The sequence below is a fragment of the Molothrus aeneus genome, chromosome 4 (genome assembly GCF_037042795.1).
Source record: "Molothrus aeneus isolate 106 chromosome 4, BPBGC_Maene_1.0, whole genome shotgun sequence".
NCBI classification, from domain to species: Eukaryota; Metazoa; Chordata; class Aves; order Passeriformes; family Icteridae; genus Molothrus; species Molothrus aeneus.
The window spans coordinates 13,906,309-13,924,202 of record NC_089649.1 but is presented as its reverse complement, the minus strand read 5'-3'; the positions used below and the strand labels follow the sequence as shown (position 1 = coordinate 13,924,202).

The 17,894-nt window shown below is 42.5% G+C and overlaps 1 protein-coding gene across 1 annotated transcript in view; it reads right to left on the bottom strand.

The window, feature by feature from the left end:
- Positions 1–2,152: 2,152 nt before the first annotated feature.
- Positions 2,153–17,894, bottom strand: part of WDFY3 (WD repeat and FYVE domain containing 3) — a 151,705-nt gene continuing 135,963 nt past the window's right edge. Inside the window, exons 55-67 of the mRNA XM_066547961.1 lie at positions 17,472–17,625; positions 15,823–15,914; positions 15,284–15,496; positions 13,419–13,566; positions 12,451–12,605; positions 12,010–12,168; positions 10,513–10,692; positions 9,279–9,461; positions 8,557–8,653; positions 7,196–7,525; positions 6,890–7,001; positions 6,356–6,553; positions 2,153–5,840 (exon numbers count right to left, since the gene is read on the bottom strand). Coding sequence (XP_066404058.1) covers positions 5,720–5,840; positions 6,356–6,553; positions 6,890–7,001; positions 7,196–7,525; positions 8,557–8,653; positions 9,279–9,461; positions 10,513–10,692; positions 12,010–12,168; positions 12,451–12,605; positions 13,419–13,566; positions 15,284–15,496; positions 15,823–15,914; positions 17,472–17,625 — 2,142 coding nt within the window. The 3' untranslated portion in view covers positions 2,153–5,719. The remainder of the gene's footprint in view (positions 5,841–6,355; positions 6,554–6,889; positions 7,002–7,195; positions 7,526–8,556; positions 8,654–9,278; positions 9,462–10,512; positions 10,693–12,009; positions 12,169–12,450; positions 12,606–13,418; positions 13,567–15,283; positions 15,497–15,822; positions 15,915–17,471; positions 17,626–17,894) is intronic.

Sequence of the window (17,894 nt, the reverse complement as noted above, 5' to 3'; positions counted from 1 at the left end):
AAATCTGCTGGCCAGCTCTGTCCTTTCACAGGACTTGGGATATGGTTCCCAGGTTTCTCTGCAGTTGGAGCATTGATCCCATACTGAGCATCCCTGTGAGCTGCTACTTTGTGAGAAGAGGGCAGTGAAGCACCAGCAGCACCATGGTGGTTTCCCTCCCCAGCTTCAAGATGGTCTGGGCAGAGCAGCCAAGCTTTAAGGAGAGCTTAAAGCTCTCAGAAGCTGTGCCTGGGAAGGGCTGGGAACTCTTCCCAGAGCTCGTGTGAGCACCATCCCCCGCCCCTCACCCGCACAGGATTTTCATCACCGCTGTTGGGCAGAGCCTTGCCACACCTCCCCCCACCTCAGCGCCGGCAGTGGAAACGCTCCCACCCACACGTTGTCTCTGCTCCTGCCCAGCTCCTGCACCAGGGGCTCTGGTGCCCTCTGGTGCAGGCAGGATTGCATTTAGGTTCATCCGTGACCAAGGTTTGGTGCCATTCCTTATAAATTGCCCTTTTTTGTGGGGCCAGGCCCACATTCAACACAGCACCACACAACTCTTCTCCAGGAAGACAGGGCAGGATTTGGCTCCCAGCACATCAGCCCTGTTCCTGGGCTTGCTTAAAATTCCTTAAAAACACTCATGCATTTTATATAGAACACTGAGCCTGGAAAGCAGCTCAGCCTCACCTTTCTGAACTGAGTTACTGCACCTGTCATGAAAGGTAATTTGGTCACAGCAAATAGGCCACAAATTTGGTTTTACCTGCTAAATGGAATGCCTGGTCCCAGGCAGTGCTTCCACCTGGCAGGAACTGTGGTGGAGCCAGAGCTAAAGCTGGGGCGCTTGCAAGGAGCTGCCCTGTCATTCAACAAGTGCCTCATTTCAATCCAAAACCGGCTGCTGGCCCCACTGATGCCTGTTGGGATTTACAGGGCTGGGACTGCACTTTCCCAGTCAAAAGGTCCATCAGGATTGTGGGCTCCACCACTTCCCAATGCTTGCTCCTGGCACCTCTGCTCTGCATCATGCCTGGAAAATGAGCTTGAAATATTGCATATAGAAATTGACCCAGCTGCACAGAGCAGCCTGGAGCTGCTGTTAGTAGGAAATCTCTCCCCAGAAAGAGTGGGAGGCAATGCCAGACCCCACAGCCCGGAGTTGGTATGGTTACCTGGCTCAGCGCTTTGTTGATGTTCATCCATGACCTGCTCCCTGGCAGCAGAAGGACACTCAGGCTGCAGCTGTCACGTGTCTGCAGCTGCTGAGCACAGTAACTCCCCCAAAACTGTTGAAGAGAAAGCATTTTTGGTTTTTTTTTCAGCGTGTGGAAAGATTTAAAATGTGGAAATGGCCAACTGTGAAATACTTGAACCTATGAAAAGTGGACATTACCATCCTATATAACCAAGACATGGCTAAGCAAGGCCATGGAAATGGCTTCTCCAACTCCCTCCTTTTCCACTGCCCTTGTCCAGCAGGACTTAAATAATTTTTTTGCCTGCTTTCACTGTATTGGCAGAGCCTGTTCTACCACTGTCACATTCTGCTGTGGCAGAAATGCTGCAGCCTGCCTCGAGGCATCTCCTTCAGAAGGCGCTCAGAGAAAGGCCACGAGAGCAGAGCAGCCGCTTCAAGTCCACGCACACACCACAGGGAGCTCAGTGGGGGAAAGACAGGAAGGGCTTTGCATGGTACATTCCAGCGAGGGGTTTATTGCATCCACCAAGACAGGACCATGTGGGATATTGTGGAAACTTAAGTGTGGGGTCAGTGACCAAAGACCTGAGGGCACAGGGTGGGGAAAAGGGCAGGGCAAAGGGCAGAAACCTGTAAGGGGGATGAGGGATGAATAACTGGGTGGGCAGTGTCAGCTGGCCAATGGGGGAGGCAATCTGGTGTAGACTGGCAGTAGTGCTGCAGAGCATCATGTCTTCTCTATCATAAAGTCTTCTCTATCAGCCTAGGTGGGGAAAACTCTATGGTATCAGGGGATTCCACATTCTGCTGAATTCACACTCTACAATTTAAAGCAAAAAAGAACAAACTAATGCACATGATTTCATGCTGCACCATCATGGATGGGCATACTCACACTCAGAAAGCAAAAATGTGACAAGTAACAGAAACTTACTTCTCATGATGACACTGAAAAATGTTACTCATTAGTTACCGCTCCCGAGTTAAAAACGTTTATTCAACTGCAAATGATTTGTCTTTCCAACAAATGCAAACCAGCTTTTTGGTGGTAAATAGCAGGTATTTATTTGAAATGAAAAAAAATACTTCAGTACCTGAACTATTGCATTTAATCATGTATTGTTGTAATTGTGTTACTCTACCTTTTTGCATTGGAGACAAATATACAATGAACATTCAGATATCACAGATTGCACACTAGATAGTAAATCGTCAGGCCTTTTACGTAACCACCAAAAAACAGATATTGGATTCTGCAATATAGTACAAAATTCCACACTCCAGTCTTAGCCAGTTATCTTCAATTTACTCCTGATGCTGTACAAATAAATGGCCATTTAACTAGGGCTTACAAGTTAATAACAGGACAAAAAAAATATACATTGCACTGACACAAAAAGTCAGCTGTGTTAATAGTCATGCAACAAGTAACCAAACTTGCTGAAATTAAAAATACTTTCTAAAAACAGTTTTAACTGCATAAGTATTTTATACACAGTTCATTTACTGAAACAAAAGGAGTCTTTAAATGATACAAAGCAAATATAAGTTTCTACCAATTTTATACATAAGAAAGTGCAAAATAACTTATCTAAAGTGTTTTGCTATTGAACTGATGAATGTTGGCTGGAGGCAGCCAACCCCTCTCAAAAGCATGACATTACAGTTGCACACTACATACGAATGTTAGGAGTACATGGATAAGTTTACTACAAAGAACAAGGCAGGAGAAGACATGTGAGGTACTTGCAGAGAATACAGTCTACTAATGTTAGTGTAAATGAGTATATTTTTGCTCAACCAATTTTTACATGGAAAACAAAGCAAGTATTTGCATTAGAAGCTCGAATGAAATGGAAAAAACCCCACTCCCACGTGAACACCACAGTTGCCCACAGCACCAGCTGCCAGAGGGAATATGAGCAGGTGTGTTTGTCCCCCTCCGCCTCCAACAAGCAAAACCGTGGTCTTTTGGGAACAGAATTAAGTCAGAGGGCTGTGGTGGTTTGCTTGCAAAATGTAAACTGGGCCTACCTGCACACTGCAGAATTTGTAAGGAATGAGGATTTCTTTAGCGCGCTGCCAACGCCGCAGGCGCGGAACACCCGTACAACGCGTCTGCGGCTGACAGCCCCGTCCTCAGGACCCGCAGCAGGACTCTGTCCTGGCTTCAGAGCTGGACCACATCAGTGCTCTTGGCATAGCCTTGCTTTTATTAGGGTCTAACCACGTGGCTGTACAAGATGCAGTCCACAGAAAAGAAGGCTTCCTTAAATTTGGGGATGATTTGGAAATCTGGAGGCAAGGGGAGAAAAACTGTGGACTCAAAGGCATTTAAGAGTTGTTAAAACAGCCTTTTCTTCAAACAGAAAACGTTAAGGCCACTAGCCTGTCTTCTGAACTATGCTGGTTTTGCATCATTTTGGGAAGGGTGAAGGCAACGTTAGAGAGAACGGCTGAACACAGAAATTCCAGTGCTCTGCACATACTTACCGAGGACCTCTTCCTGTTTTTAGGGTCAAATCTGCCAGGTAGTCAGTAGTCAGTGTGCCTACTTGACCATCACTCTTTGGATCCAAAATTTGGGTCAGCTAAGCTCAACAAACCTGCATTTACTCAACAGTGTGCAAGGGCTCTAGAGAAGCCTTTCTGTTCATTTGGGGACCTAGTATACATACCAAAACAGGAATATATCTCATTTTACAGACCAGCACATACATAATAAACAAACAAGTATCAAAATACATATTTAACCTTCAGTGCATAAACATGTGATACCAGGGTAAATAGTAAGTGGTCAGAATTAACAAATTATTCACTGCTAAAAGCTCAAATCAAGAGAAGACAGGGGTGCCCCCACAGTGCCAGGGACCCTCTGGAAGGAGCTCACCCCAACAGAGAGGGCCTGGAATTTTTGATGGTGCAATTCCAATAACAATGCTGGTTTTAAGGATTTGCTGTCCCAGGGCCACAGCCTGCCCAAGTCATTCCAAGTGAAGGATAATCTCATCCCTTTGAGTGACAACATTCACTCAAGTACTGCCAGAGCCACCTGTCTTCTGTTGGTCTGGGTCATATCCTTACCTCTATTTAAAAGAATCCATTGTGAATATACCTAGCTCTAGATCAGTTTGTCACCCATTTACAAAATATATACACATGTTAAAAAACAAAAACAAACCGACCACCAGCCTGCCTGCTGCCCTCCCTCTACCCAAACAAAAACCCACTGGCAAGACCTCATGCAGAAATTAAGTCCATGGGCCTATCCCAATGCACGTGCTCCAATTCCAGCAGATATCAGTGTCTCTACTTCATCCCACATGTAGTGCAAAATAAATGACAGAGTAGTAAAAAAATACTGCAATTAAATTCATATTGAAACTTAAAAACCATAATGGAAATCTACTGATGTCCTCAAGCTGATGGTGTGTGCTGAAAGACAAAGAGAGCTCCGAGGAGCATTTCTGACATGACCAAGATCACTCTGCTTTAGAGCAATGCCTGTTGTTACAAAAAGGTTTTTTGCAGAGAAGCTAGGGGACAACAGCAGTTCAATTTTATGCACAAGGAATTAATTCTGTACCTATATGCAAAAGCCAATTGCTATTGACTAAAGAAGGTAAAAGCTGGTTCTTGCACTGCATGAATCAGCTGCTAATGAACAGTAAGTAATTAACAAAACTGCAGCTCTGACATATGTATAAAAGAGGCCTTATTAAATATGAACAACACTGAGGTGGTAAATAGTTTGGTATAAAATGCAACACAAGTGTACAATTTAGTTCCTGGTTATCTTACAGCTAGAATAAAATACTCCAAGTTCCTATTCTCAAAAATGTTTTCTTTTGAAAAATCTGTGTAATTCTATGAATAGCCTCACTTAAATTAAGATACTGTGGGCAACTGAAAGAACAAACATGCACAGATTGGATTTTTAACAGAAATACACATAATGCCTTTGAGTTTTCTGTTTTGGTTTTTTTTTTTGTTTTTTTTTAAACATTCGTATTTAAATTGATAGATGAGATAAAGATGCCACACAAAGTACAGTGGTTAATCTGAAGTCCCATGTAACAGGCAGTTAAGTTCATATTTAGATAAAAAGGCCGTTATACCTATTTACAATATACACAGTTGCTTGCGAAGAAGGCAGATTTACAACTATCTTCTAAAAAGCCTTGCCCTCCCTCCCCCCGGTTAAGATGACTAACTCTACAAAAACAAGACAAGAAGGGGTGTTTACGATAAGTGAGGATTTTTGTGACAGCCACCCCAGCATGGGCCATGGGGCTGCCAGGTCTGTTGGATTTGTGGTTATTAACCATGTCTTCCTGGGCCTTGCTCTTCTCCTCCTTACGCTGTTCGCCTCGTCTGCCTTCTGTCAGCACAAACCAATGCAATGATCCCTTTTTACTCTTAGTGCTTAGAATGCAGTATAAACGTAAGTGTAAACAGACAATATTCCAATTCCTTCTGATGCTCTCACTGGTTCCTGGAGTGACAGCGGGGCTGGATGAGGTTTGCCAGGCCCCATCAATTTCTGGGCCCCTCCTCTGAGCCCCGCTCGTGCTGCAGGTTGTAGAAGCAGTTCTGGCACACCCTGACCGGTGATGAAATCTTCAGCCGTTTGATTTCTGACTGAAACCGGCTGCACCTGTGGAGAATAAACAACCATCACTGAATGCAGGTCCTCTCCATTTCTACCCATTTTCTATTGAGCTGTGGGAATTATCACCATGACTTCAAACACCAGAAAACTGTCCTAACTCACCTTGACATGGAGATGCAACGCAGTGTGGCAGAAGCAGAATTTAACTCAAATGATCACCACAGAGTCAAGGCAATGAAACTGTGTGACAGATAGCTCAACAACAGCTGTTGTCACCAGTTTAGACTCAGACAGATAAAACTAGAAATATCATATCTGACCCAGGGGATCAGAGATGAGACTTGCACTTCAGTTTGTGGGTAAGGAGAGCTCACATGCATTCTCTGTCATACATTTTGTCTGAGACTACCTGCTAGTGGCCCCTAAATCAGCATCCTCGCAGTCCTGCACACAGTTTAGGCAGCCTCAGTCTTTCACAAGAGTTCTGTGGTATTTCACAGCTTTACCCCACCTAAAATCCTGTGTGGAAAAGAGCCCAAAGGAGGCTGTTGGCTGCTTACTTCTGGCAGAATAGCTGTCCACAGTTCCTGCAGTGGTGCCGCCTCTCGGTGAGCGAGAAGCGCACGGTGCAGCCCGAGCAGCTGTCGCCGCCCTCGTCCTTCACCCAGTGGTCGGCTGCAGACCGGCCCGGCTGATCGCTCACGGACCAGCTGAACACCCTGCCCCGGCTGTCCCCGATCAGGATCCTGCTGTGATCCCTGCAAGGAAAAGCAAAAGCATTCCTGCAACAACTCTGGCACAGTAACACACAAGCATCGATGCCCGATTTTAAACGTCAGAGAATGTAAAATGGTAAAGCACTGGTGTGGTGACTAACGCCCCAGCTGCCCTGCTCTAACTGAGAAATGGATCTGCAACACTCTGTGTAACACAGTGCAGCTGAACAGCTCTCCCTTTCTTTAGTGTTTTTATCTCAGTCCTTGAAGAAGGCTACCCCAAACAGAAGCACCACAGAACAGAGTTATGAACAATGGCACCTCTTCCTGCTGACAACAGCCAAAAATGTTTGAAGTCCTGATGTGTGAGCTACTCACTTGGAGATGCCGAGCGCAGTGATTTCTGCTGGGTGTGCGTTGTCTTTGCGATCAAATGCCGTGTGCATAGTTAGCTTGCTTCTGAACACCAGCTGACGCTCCCATCTGTATCCTACAAAGGAGTGGGAAGTGGGAGGGGATAAAGTAAACTTGCTCATTCTCATTTTTGTTCCCTCCTCCCCCAACACACTTGTAACTGCAATTTTGTAGTAAGAACAAAATCTCCCTCAGAGATTTCAGTTTTTCTCTTTTTCTATAACATTTCACTTAGGAATAAAACTGAGGGCTGTGCACGGTTTCTTTTACCTGGTTTGAGCTTGCTGTAGTGCCGTGCTTCAGCATAGCTGGGGTGGGGGTGGTTAACCTGAGCATGGGGATGTATTTTTGCTTGTCCCTCCGAATAATTCACAAAGATAAATCCATCTTTCTCATCCAAGCTGAGCTGGTCTGACCAACGCCTGGAGTCATCGGAGCCGCTGTCTGCTGACCATGCTGCTGCTGCTCTGGCTGACGACGACCGAGGCCTGTGGCTGGTGCTGCTCGGTTGGCTCTGGCTCTCCTGCACTTTCGTGTCCTGGCCTATACATGCATCGTCTGCCTCAGAGTCACTGCTGTCCTCTTCGTGGGCTTCCTGCCCTGGATTGGCACAGCAGGGAACAAGGCACTGTTAGTGAACCTGGTTATGGCCTGAGCTTTTTCCTTACTCTGCTGCTGCACTGCCTGATACCCAATGGGCACCAACTGCTCAGAGAGAGACACTGCATGCAGGCATCTCAGAGCCTTTTCAGAGATTCAGCTCCTGCCAGGAATCACCATTCATATTTTTTGCACTTTTTATCACTTTTTTTATGTTTTGCCAGAGAATGACACGCCTTAGCTGAAGCTGTTTCCTACAATAGTCCCTCTGAAGAAGACTATGATAGACAAAAGGAGCAAACACTTCAGAAACACTCAAGTTGGCAAAGCCTTTCAGCAAAACTTACACTAGTAAGCACAATCAGCTATGCTGAAACTCTGACTGAAAAATATGATGCAGACTTGTTAATAACAGGACTTGTTAACACAAAAGAGCAATTAACAAAGACATTTATACTCCAAGTGACACTAAAATAACCAAAAGCTGTATTTATATAATAATTACTTATGAATAAAAATGAGATTCAGATCCAAATGCAGATCATATCTTCAATATGAAGAGTGCAGGAGGAAGACGAGATGGCTAAAAGAAACAGTCATAAGGCACAGAGCAACATCTTCCAAGAGTGGAAAGGAATATTATTGCTTGTCTAGTTTAAGCTGTTTCCATCAGTAGATTCAACTTGGCTGTTATGCTACAATTCCATTTCATACTAAAACATATCTAGCTTTTGGACAATCCACTGAGCGTGCCAACGGCCAAAACAAACACAGACAGAAGTTCCACCTTAACAGAACAAAAAGCTATGATGGGCAAAATTTTTTCTTACTTGTAGCAATATGAAACTACCTTAAGTAAGGTGGTGAACACAGAACTCAGATGCTGTTCATTGTGCCCACTGCATGTCTATTGCTTTTTGAGAGAAAAGGTCCATCATTCCATTCTGCACTGTATAACCACAGGACTTGACCTACCTATAGCAAAGATCAGATTCAACAGGGAAATACCAAACACTTGTCAGGAGACATACCTATTTGAGCATCCTGACAGTCCTCTTGCATTTCCAGCATCTCCACAGGCTCTGGAGCTGGTGTTTCTGGCACTTGCAAAAACTCCATCCGCCAGAACTGGAGGGACAGGGGACAAGCAGAGTGGCACTTACTGAATTCTTGGCTTTTTCCTAAGCTACTTGAAGAGTTAAAATGGCTTAGTAGAACCGTGAATTTGCACTGGTAGCACGCAAGGCAGGTCACATCTCCATACTAAACTCTGTTTTTGAGGACTAGAAACTATAAGAGGACATCTGTGTTCATGTCTGAATCCACTCCACACAAATGTCTGACCAGCAGACTCTGGTTAAAGCTGCACCTGAAAGTACTGCAAGCTGGATTAGACATATAGTGATCAGAGATGACACTAAGTTTCTCTTTTCTTTCTAGCCAAGCAAAATGAATTATCTCAAGGTGTGTGAAATTAAAACGGTGAACCAAAGCGATAGTCTCCAGGTATGAAAGCTGGTGACCAAAACAGAGCAGGAAGGAAAATGTATGCTCTGCTGACTATTGCTGCTTACCACATCCCAATGGGGGCACCAAAAAAGAGAAAGAACTGTTCGGGTGAAATTCCCAAGTAAAGCAGGACTGCTTTTTGTCCTGGTCAGGACACTGTTGTCCTGGATAGGCATGACTTCTCTAAATACTACCACCACCAAGGCACAAGCTTTATCTTCCAGGCAGTGACTCCTGTACTTACCCGGACAACTCCATCCGAATGCCCCGTTACAATGACATTCTGGGTGTCCCACTCATTCATCTCTGACACAAAACAACACAAAATTTGCTGGCTTCGGCCAGTGAAGGTGTTTACACTCGCAGTAGGGCTGCCATTAATGCTCCACACGTGGATGTAAGTGCCAGCACATGATACAATGTCTCCCTGCAAAGACAAATAACTCCAGATTTCAATACAAATTTGCAGGTATTCTTCAGCAAAAATATGTGTCAAGTTCATTTATAAGTCAAGTTGCAAGGCTGGCACTTTTCAGCAAGCTCTATTCAAGGGGCATCTGGCCAGCTGAAGAAACCTTTAGGATTATATGAATTTTCTTTTTTTTAACTCTACCAGAAAACCACACTTAGTAGCAACCAATTTCTCTATTTACAGCATAGAATGAGTTGACCAATTCCTCCACTTTTCATAGCATAGCAATCCAACAGCCTATTTTTAGTACTTTCAGTTTCTAAAGACTGCTCATGTTGACACAGCTCTTTTTCACAAATATGTATCACCTTAAATTTCATTTGCTTCCTTATTGGGAACAGTCCAAACTAGTGCAGAGGGAAACAGGAGCTGCAGTCTTAAGCACTGGCAGCACTACAGCCAGACCACCAACAGCTAATAAACTGTACTTGCTACCCCCTGCTTGCATTACAGCCCTCTCTTGTCTTGATTTCTACCACTGCATCTGCTCCAGCTGCAACAGGGTCCATCCAGCCTTGATGGCCATGCATGGGAGCTGGATAAATGGTGACTTGTAACTCACAGGACCATCAGGGACAGAAGCTTTTAGGATGCATCTGTTTCCACTGCAACTGGCACTGCATTGTCACCCAAGGTATCCCCTGTTTCCTTTAAATTCGACTTAAGACAAGGGAAGCCAACCACGGTCATGTATCAAAAGATCTTCCAAGCTCCTGTGGCAGATCTGGCAGCTTGCTTGGAATGTCACACCAACTACACTGCTTGCAGCACTGTTAATAAATAACCTCCTCTGAGCTCAAGCCACTCTGCATGGAATGCACCTATGCATGGCTCTAGACAAATGAAAAATTATTCCTAAACCAGTTGTTAATCAGTTTTCAGATGAGTTATACAAGTTCTGCCAAATTAACAGGAGAGCTTAGTGGCTTTTTTTCCTTTGGTTTAATGATTTCCAACTCTTGCTACTGCTCCCACTGCAGCCTGGCGGACGGAGTTTGGCTCTCACCGTTAATTCATTTATACAGAGTGCTGAAATTGGAGCCCTGTGCCCTCGCAGCTGTGTCAGGAAGGAGAGCTTATTCAGATCCCAGATGATGCAGGTGCGATCCCGGGATCCACTCACAATGATGTGATACGCCAGTGATGCTGTTAAGCACGTAACAGTGTCAGTGTGACCCAGCAGTGCCTGCAAAACACAAATCAGGAGCAAAAGTGGAAATCAGGAGAGAGCACAAAAATTCCACATCAAAGCCTCTTACCTGAAAGATTCAGATAACATAACCAGAATATCCCATCAGAAGATGCAGGCACCTTATAAGTCTTCAGTTGATAACTATTTCTATCACTGAAAATGGTAAAAGTAATATTTTTTTCCATTTAAAAAGAGCTCTGACAAAACAAAATTTCGAAGGTCTAATATTACAGATCCTTCCACTGAAGAAAATCCCATTCTGCATCAGTAGCCTGTTTAAAAGGTCAGAAAGTGTTCCAGGCTGCACGTGGAATTACATTCTGACTCCTACAGTAACTGCTGATGACTAAGAGAAGACAAAAGAGACAAGAAACAGTTGCAGCCCAAAAGCAAAGTCAGTTGGAAGGAGAAGAAAAGTATGAGCATCTACTCATATTAGGCCCTACTTTTACATTTTAGGCTTAATCTATTGGAAAGAGAGTCTGAAATACAGTCAGATTACTGCACCTTACTCAGTTAAAATGAAACTCACTGAATACAGTAAATGTATTCAAATATGCTGCCCCAAAATTTAAGATACAGTGTTTTATCATGTACAGTTTTAAAGTAAAACACTTCAGAAAAACAGCTTTGGACAGTTGTTTACTGCACAAGGGAATTTACTAAATAATTCTCTCAACTTTTTTTCATAAATTTGAGGGAAAGACTTCCTCTAAAAAGCAGTCCTTCTATGAAGATGCTAATGGAACAGTAACTTAACCAATAACAATGATACACAGCTGCTAGAATATATTGACTTAGTTGTGGTTGGGTTTTTTTGGTTACACTTGTTGGGTTTGTTTTTTCCTTAGTAAATACACAAAACTTACTTTGTACTTAGCTGCAGCTGACTTTAAAGCATGGGTGCTTGTTTTAGATTAAAAAGTGCAATAATTAAAGTAATTAATTTTTTTTTTAAAGAGGAAAATTAACCTTTAAGGCAGCCTCCTTTTATGTCCTTCCTGATACAGTTTTTAGATGGGGGTATTACATGTAATACTACAAAGCAGATCATTTCACATAACTCACCTGCATAATTTTGTTAACACCACTATCAAATTCCCTTTGTCTCCACAAAGCTCCTTGTCATCCACTATTCTTAAAAACGATGCAATTTTAAAGATGCATTTTGCCCACTTTCAATGCAGATCACTATCTCAACTACTCCATTCTCTGGAGATCTGCTGGACTCATGGTTTCAAAGGTGAACAATACCCATTACACAATTACTTTGATCTTATAACATTACTTTACAGCTTTATTCCATTTTACCTGTTTCAGTGTGAGGGCTTTAGCTTTTTCTTTGGAGACACCCATTTCCCACACACACACTGCTGTGCTCGTTCCTCCAGTGATAACTAGTTTGGGGTTGGGGCAAATGGCACACAGGATCTGACCCCATTCTGACAAGCATTCATAAACAATCACGGCCTAAAAATACAGAACATAAAGAATTACTTACAGAACTAGTACTTGGTAGGATAAAAAATAAAATCCTGGTTGCCACCTTGCACTCATTAGGTCACTAAGACCTGGTAAAAAACTATTATGAGTTAATGTTATTCTGTCAACATCCTGGTGAAGATCATCAAGAGGGAGCAAAAAAACCTGGTGCAGCAGATTATTTCATTAACATGTGAAATAAATGTCCATTGTTATGTTTTTTTCCCACTATTGAGTACTGATTGCTGTAACAAATTTCAGATTACAAACCTTGTCTGACTCATAGGTACCCAGTCTGCAGCTGAGGTCTGCATAGCCCCAGGCAAATGTTTTATTCCAGGTGGGTGGGATGAGAACCTTGTTCTGTTCTACTGCCAGAATGCCTTTATCAGTACACACGATCTGCCCCACAGGCTCCTTGAGCTCTGAAAGAGAAAAGGGGGTTATGTTTTATTGCTGGGAGAGACAAAGACTATCAGATCCCTTTAAGTACCTGCTGCTCTTCCAAAACAAGGTCTCTGTAAGGGCTATTTTTACATTCTTTGCATCAGCTGCAGTGATGGCAACTTTTGCTCCATTCCTAACAAATGCAGAGCCGAATATAGATTAGTGCTTTCTAATTTCCTGACTTAGAGTCTTCCCTCTAAGCCCTGCTATGCCCCATTTAATAGCACGTCCTTCTGTCCTTACAGCAGGGAGCCACAGATTGCTTAACTCAACTAGGAAAGAAATCCCTGTATAGCATTTACCTGCTGTGCAGACAAATTTTGTTCAGTCCAATGTCAGATTTGAAGTAAAAAACCACTTTCTTTTGTCTCAGTGCAGCTACCAACACCATACTTTCCTGCCAACATTCCTTAGTATTTCTTGGCACTGTGATAAATAATCCTTTTGCTACGAAAATTACAAAAACAGAGGCTATCACAGGCCCAGAAACAATGTACTCTGGATGTTGTTTGTTAAAGTCAAACTTATAAAGAGGTGCTTGGCCTCCATTTTATCCCTCGATTTAAAAAATTTCATATTAAACTGGTGCAGCTATGGTGCTTCCCAAGATCCTTTAAAGTAGCTAAGAACATAATTGTACAGCATTAGGATATTTTGAATTTGTCTCTCTCACAAAACTACGGGCAGTAAGAATATTAGAAGTAAGAAAAAGATGGAAAAGTACGATCTTGCTGAAACTCTGAATGCTTGGGCAAAGAAACAGCAATAACTACTGTGAGTTTACAGTTTACCTTTCACTGGGGCAAGAGATGGCCGCAGGTTGTCCAAATGATGGAAAAAGATCTTGTCACCTGTGGAACCAGGGGGCACAGAGGTTCCCACAGCCTCTCCATTCAGACGGCTTCTAACACGCTTTGGTGGGTGGGGTTTTTTGAAGAGCTGAAATTCATCAAGAATTCAAGATTCATTCAAGAAACTGATGATCATCAAAAATTAGAGGTTTATAAGGGCACTAGCTTAAAAAGATCATAAATACATTCAATATATCTTCCAAAAATTCTGCAGGTAAGCAAATGCTTTACTGCTCTCAGTATTCACTAATAACCCACGGTGAACATTTCAAAAACCTTAAACAATACGAAAACCAACAAGGAGCAAAGTTGTCCTGCCTCCTGAGGCCGTGGCATCTTGGTACCCTCATGGAGTCTGTCAGAGCCCTCTTCCAAACACACCACCAGCTCTGCAATATTTTGCATCACAACTTTTTAAAATTTGAACCCAAACTGCCAGGCACACTGCTAGTGGAAGAGATGGGACAAAGAAGATGCACGTTACATTGTGCAGGAAAGGAGTGCAAAAATGCACAGCAGCCATGTCACAGAGAGCCTGCCCTGGATCCCCCATAGAAAATAAGAGAAGGAAACAAAGACTCTACAGTTACATAAAAATGTGCTCCAAGAGCACTCACCCTCAACAAAGCCTTAAGGAAGTTTTGAGTTTACCAAGTTTACTGCAGTCTATTTCCTCCAGCAAAGCATCATGCAATTCCTGGTAGATGTCACCACAGCTTTGTACCTAACAGGCATCTGAGGATGCAGGCAGAGCTCTGGACTCAGCTGCAGTGCTCTCTATTGCCCCACCCTCTGCCCCAGTCCCTGTCTGTCCATCTGTCTGATTATCACCACAGGAGAGGGACTGGTTATTACGTAAGAGGAGAAAACTCTACAGCCACTACATAATTAGATTATTGAGAGAGAGCAAGGAAGGGAAAGGAGAAAAGCCACAGAAGACAGATAAGCTGTTCTTAGCCTTCCTTCCAAGCAATGAGAGACAGACAGCTCTAAATGGGTTGCCACAGGGAATATTGTGTGGCTGTCCTGAAACATTATGTGCTGAGAGCCGAGTTTAGAGTTTCCAACACATGGCTTGAGTTCCCAACCAATTGCTGAAGGTATCTGCGGTTTCCACCAGATCTAGGATTGGAAATATTTACCAAAGACATTTAAGATTTTCACTGGATAGCAAAAAGACTCCAAAGAAATGCCCAATAAAAAACCCAAATCAAAACCACCAACACTGAGACTCCCCCCAAACCTGAACCCCTAGATTTAATATTACATTGAATCATTTAATGTAGTCTCCTGAAGAGAACACAAACTTTAAAGCTGCACCAAAACCTGGTCTTTACAGCTTCTTAACTACAGCTGTCCTACAAGAGGGAATCACCCATGAGACTAGGATAAAAAAAAAAGAAGGAGAAGTTATTATAGAAATTGTTTTATTACAGGGTAACTTCAAATACCTTAGCACTGGGCATTACTTTGAAGCTGCACTTTCATTCTTCCCCTATGACTTTGCAGCAGGAACGTAGTTCTGGGTTTTTTTAATGCTGATTTTAAGAGTTGAGCTATAATTCATCATGCCTTTATTTTAAGGATGTAAAGGGGAAAAAAGACATTTCTAACCTCACAAGTAAAGCCCAAAGTCCATCTTTGCATAATTTATGATGGAAACATAAATGATTTTGTATCACTGGAAGAATATTTACCAATATATACTCCCAAGAAGTTTCACTCCTAAAACACCTTCCTGTTTTATATTAACACATTTCAATTTGAGTGTTAACTGGAAAATAAGAATTCTACGAAGGGTATACCTGCTTTGGTATCTGTCCAAAGTTATTAATGAATCCTATGGTAGCTGTCTCTTTTAAAGGATCATTGATGTTATATATGTCCACTTGTCCCTCATAGAAGAGATGGTGAAAGACATTTACAGCTTCTACTGCAGCAGGGCCTTGCTGTTTATAGCCAAAGATCAAGTCAATCCACTCATGCAGGTGAGCACTCACAAAGTCACATTCCAGAGCCTGAAATTCAGAAGGCATGCATTAAAATGAGTTGAATTGCTCACTGATTGAATTTACTACACTTGTCACAAGAAGAAATGCAGAACATGATCTGACATATTTTTGTCACATTTTGACAAAGCTTTTCATTGAAGCAAGTCTGGCCTCAAAGTACTCTGTAGCCAAAAAGGAAGGAGAGGAAACGTTGGTCCTACAGACCTTGGCAACAATCAGACACCAAGCCTGAACTCACAGACTGGCCTGTGACTGCACAAATTGAGCTTAGATTATTGTGCAGTGGAAAGTCCCAACAGACATTCTACTGTCACCATTAAAATTGAAATTACCTCCCGATGGACTCTGATAAACTCACGAGGATCTCCTTTTGCCCATGGAGGGAGTATTACATCACCAAGTTTAGTGCCATTTTGTTTGCAACCTAATAAAAAGATAAAGAAGGAAAAAAAATGAACAGAAGCACTGAATCTGAACTGCAACAGCAAAGGTGAAAAAAAAGAAAAAGAATCAAAGTCTAATATCATGTATGTATAAAGGAAGCCATTTCAGTCTCTTCTTTAAAATACTATTGTGGTTTTAAATGTCAGGCAATAAAACGTGAAAAATTCTGCCCCAGTTGTTCATGTAAGATTGCTTTCAGGAGAAAGAGTCCAAATACTCCTCGCTAAGGCTTCTGAGGAGGAAAACAGCATTTTATCATGGAATGAAATTGTCGTTTTACTCCTGAGAATAGCCTGTACTCCTGTGATGTGCAGCCAAACACATTTCCTAACAATGCAGAGCTAACTGGTATCCCCCACAAGCTCCATGCCCAAGGACACTGGCAATTCCCTGATATGACCATGGCCTCGGCACAATACATTCACTCTGTGGACATCAAATAGTGGCATGTTGTGATTGACAAAAATATATTTGGTAAAACTCCTCAGTTATATTCTTGTTCTGTCACCTGTTGTCAAGAGACAATTCCACACTTCCTATTAACTTAGAGGAACACCTACACATTTCCAACTTTACAGAGGCACACAAAAAATAAGTGCAACACTCCAACAGAAACTTTAGTTGCATCACCAAACTTCAAATCTTCCTTTCTTTTCACCTGGGAGGATGGGAAGCAGGTTTGCTACAAATTACCACAATCTAAAGTACCTCAGTGTTTCACAACTGCTCCTAAAGAGCCTTTTCTACTGTTGGTCCAAATGCTCAGTGAAGAATTTCCAATGGTTACAGTCTAAAATTATCAGATACAAAGATAAGTGGACAAGAGCTCAACATTTTTTCAGTAATACTCATATTCTTTAGTGTAAAATATAGATGGAAGAGGTTTTGCAAAGTGTTCTTTAGGTTTTGCCTTTTTTTTTTTGTAAGGTTGTGCTTCCAATCTGCTACAATAGATTTTGAATAAAGGCTTGCAGGCCATTAAAACCTATGATTTGATTAATCTTTATTGTTGGTAATAGATTCACAGCACAGAGTTCAGAATATAAGCGCTTAACACCAGTGTTAAGAGTGACATATAATAAGTAACAATCATCTCCAGCAAACAGGTCTCCTACACGACTCCTGCCGATTAATCACTATCGCAACTGCTGCGACAATTCAAAAAACCTTTAGGAAAATTTTCAGATGAAGTTCTAAAAATGAAGATTTTTCAAACAGATTTTGAGAAGCTTCAAAAAATAAACAACAAAGACGGTGAACACCATCATGGAATAGGTTACATGGAGAAAAATGCAAAGCAGTGAAATTCTAAGTAAAATATTATTATCTGTGCATTTTGAACTGGTAAAAAACCCCAAATTGACAAAAATACACCGCTCCAAACAAAAGTCTTTTCAGGGACTAGTTCTGCAATTCTCAGAAGACGCTTTTTACTAAACTGCTTACAATGAACACTCATGGCTTGAGAAAATACCTGGAAGTCTGTCTGGCTCTGTTCTCCCACCCACAGTGCTGCTATCAAGCTCTTTTTGCCTACCTAGGTCAAAATTGTTGGAATTGAGCAGGAACTCGGGGAGGTAGAAGAACTCTGGGATGAGCTCCTTCACGTCTGCCATGTTGTGCTTGGAGGCGGAGTACCAGGCCTCGCGCACGCTGTGGAACATGCGGTCAGCCAGGTCGAAGTGACCGCCCTGCCGGGCAGAGAGAGCAGCACGTCAGTGTCACAGCACCCCTCAGCATGGCAGGCTTTGCCAGCAAGGCAAATCAGAGCATCCTCTGCCAAATGAAGACACTAGAACATAGCACATTTCTTTTTTTAACGCAACCAATCTAATCAGCTGCATTACTTTCAGGTACATGATAACACAAAATATAGATACAGATATACAGAACTTTAGGAAAAGTCTCATCTGTCTGATTTCAAATCTAGTCTCTTTCAGAGAAACAGCAAAATATTTTT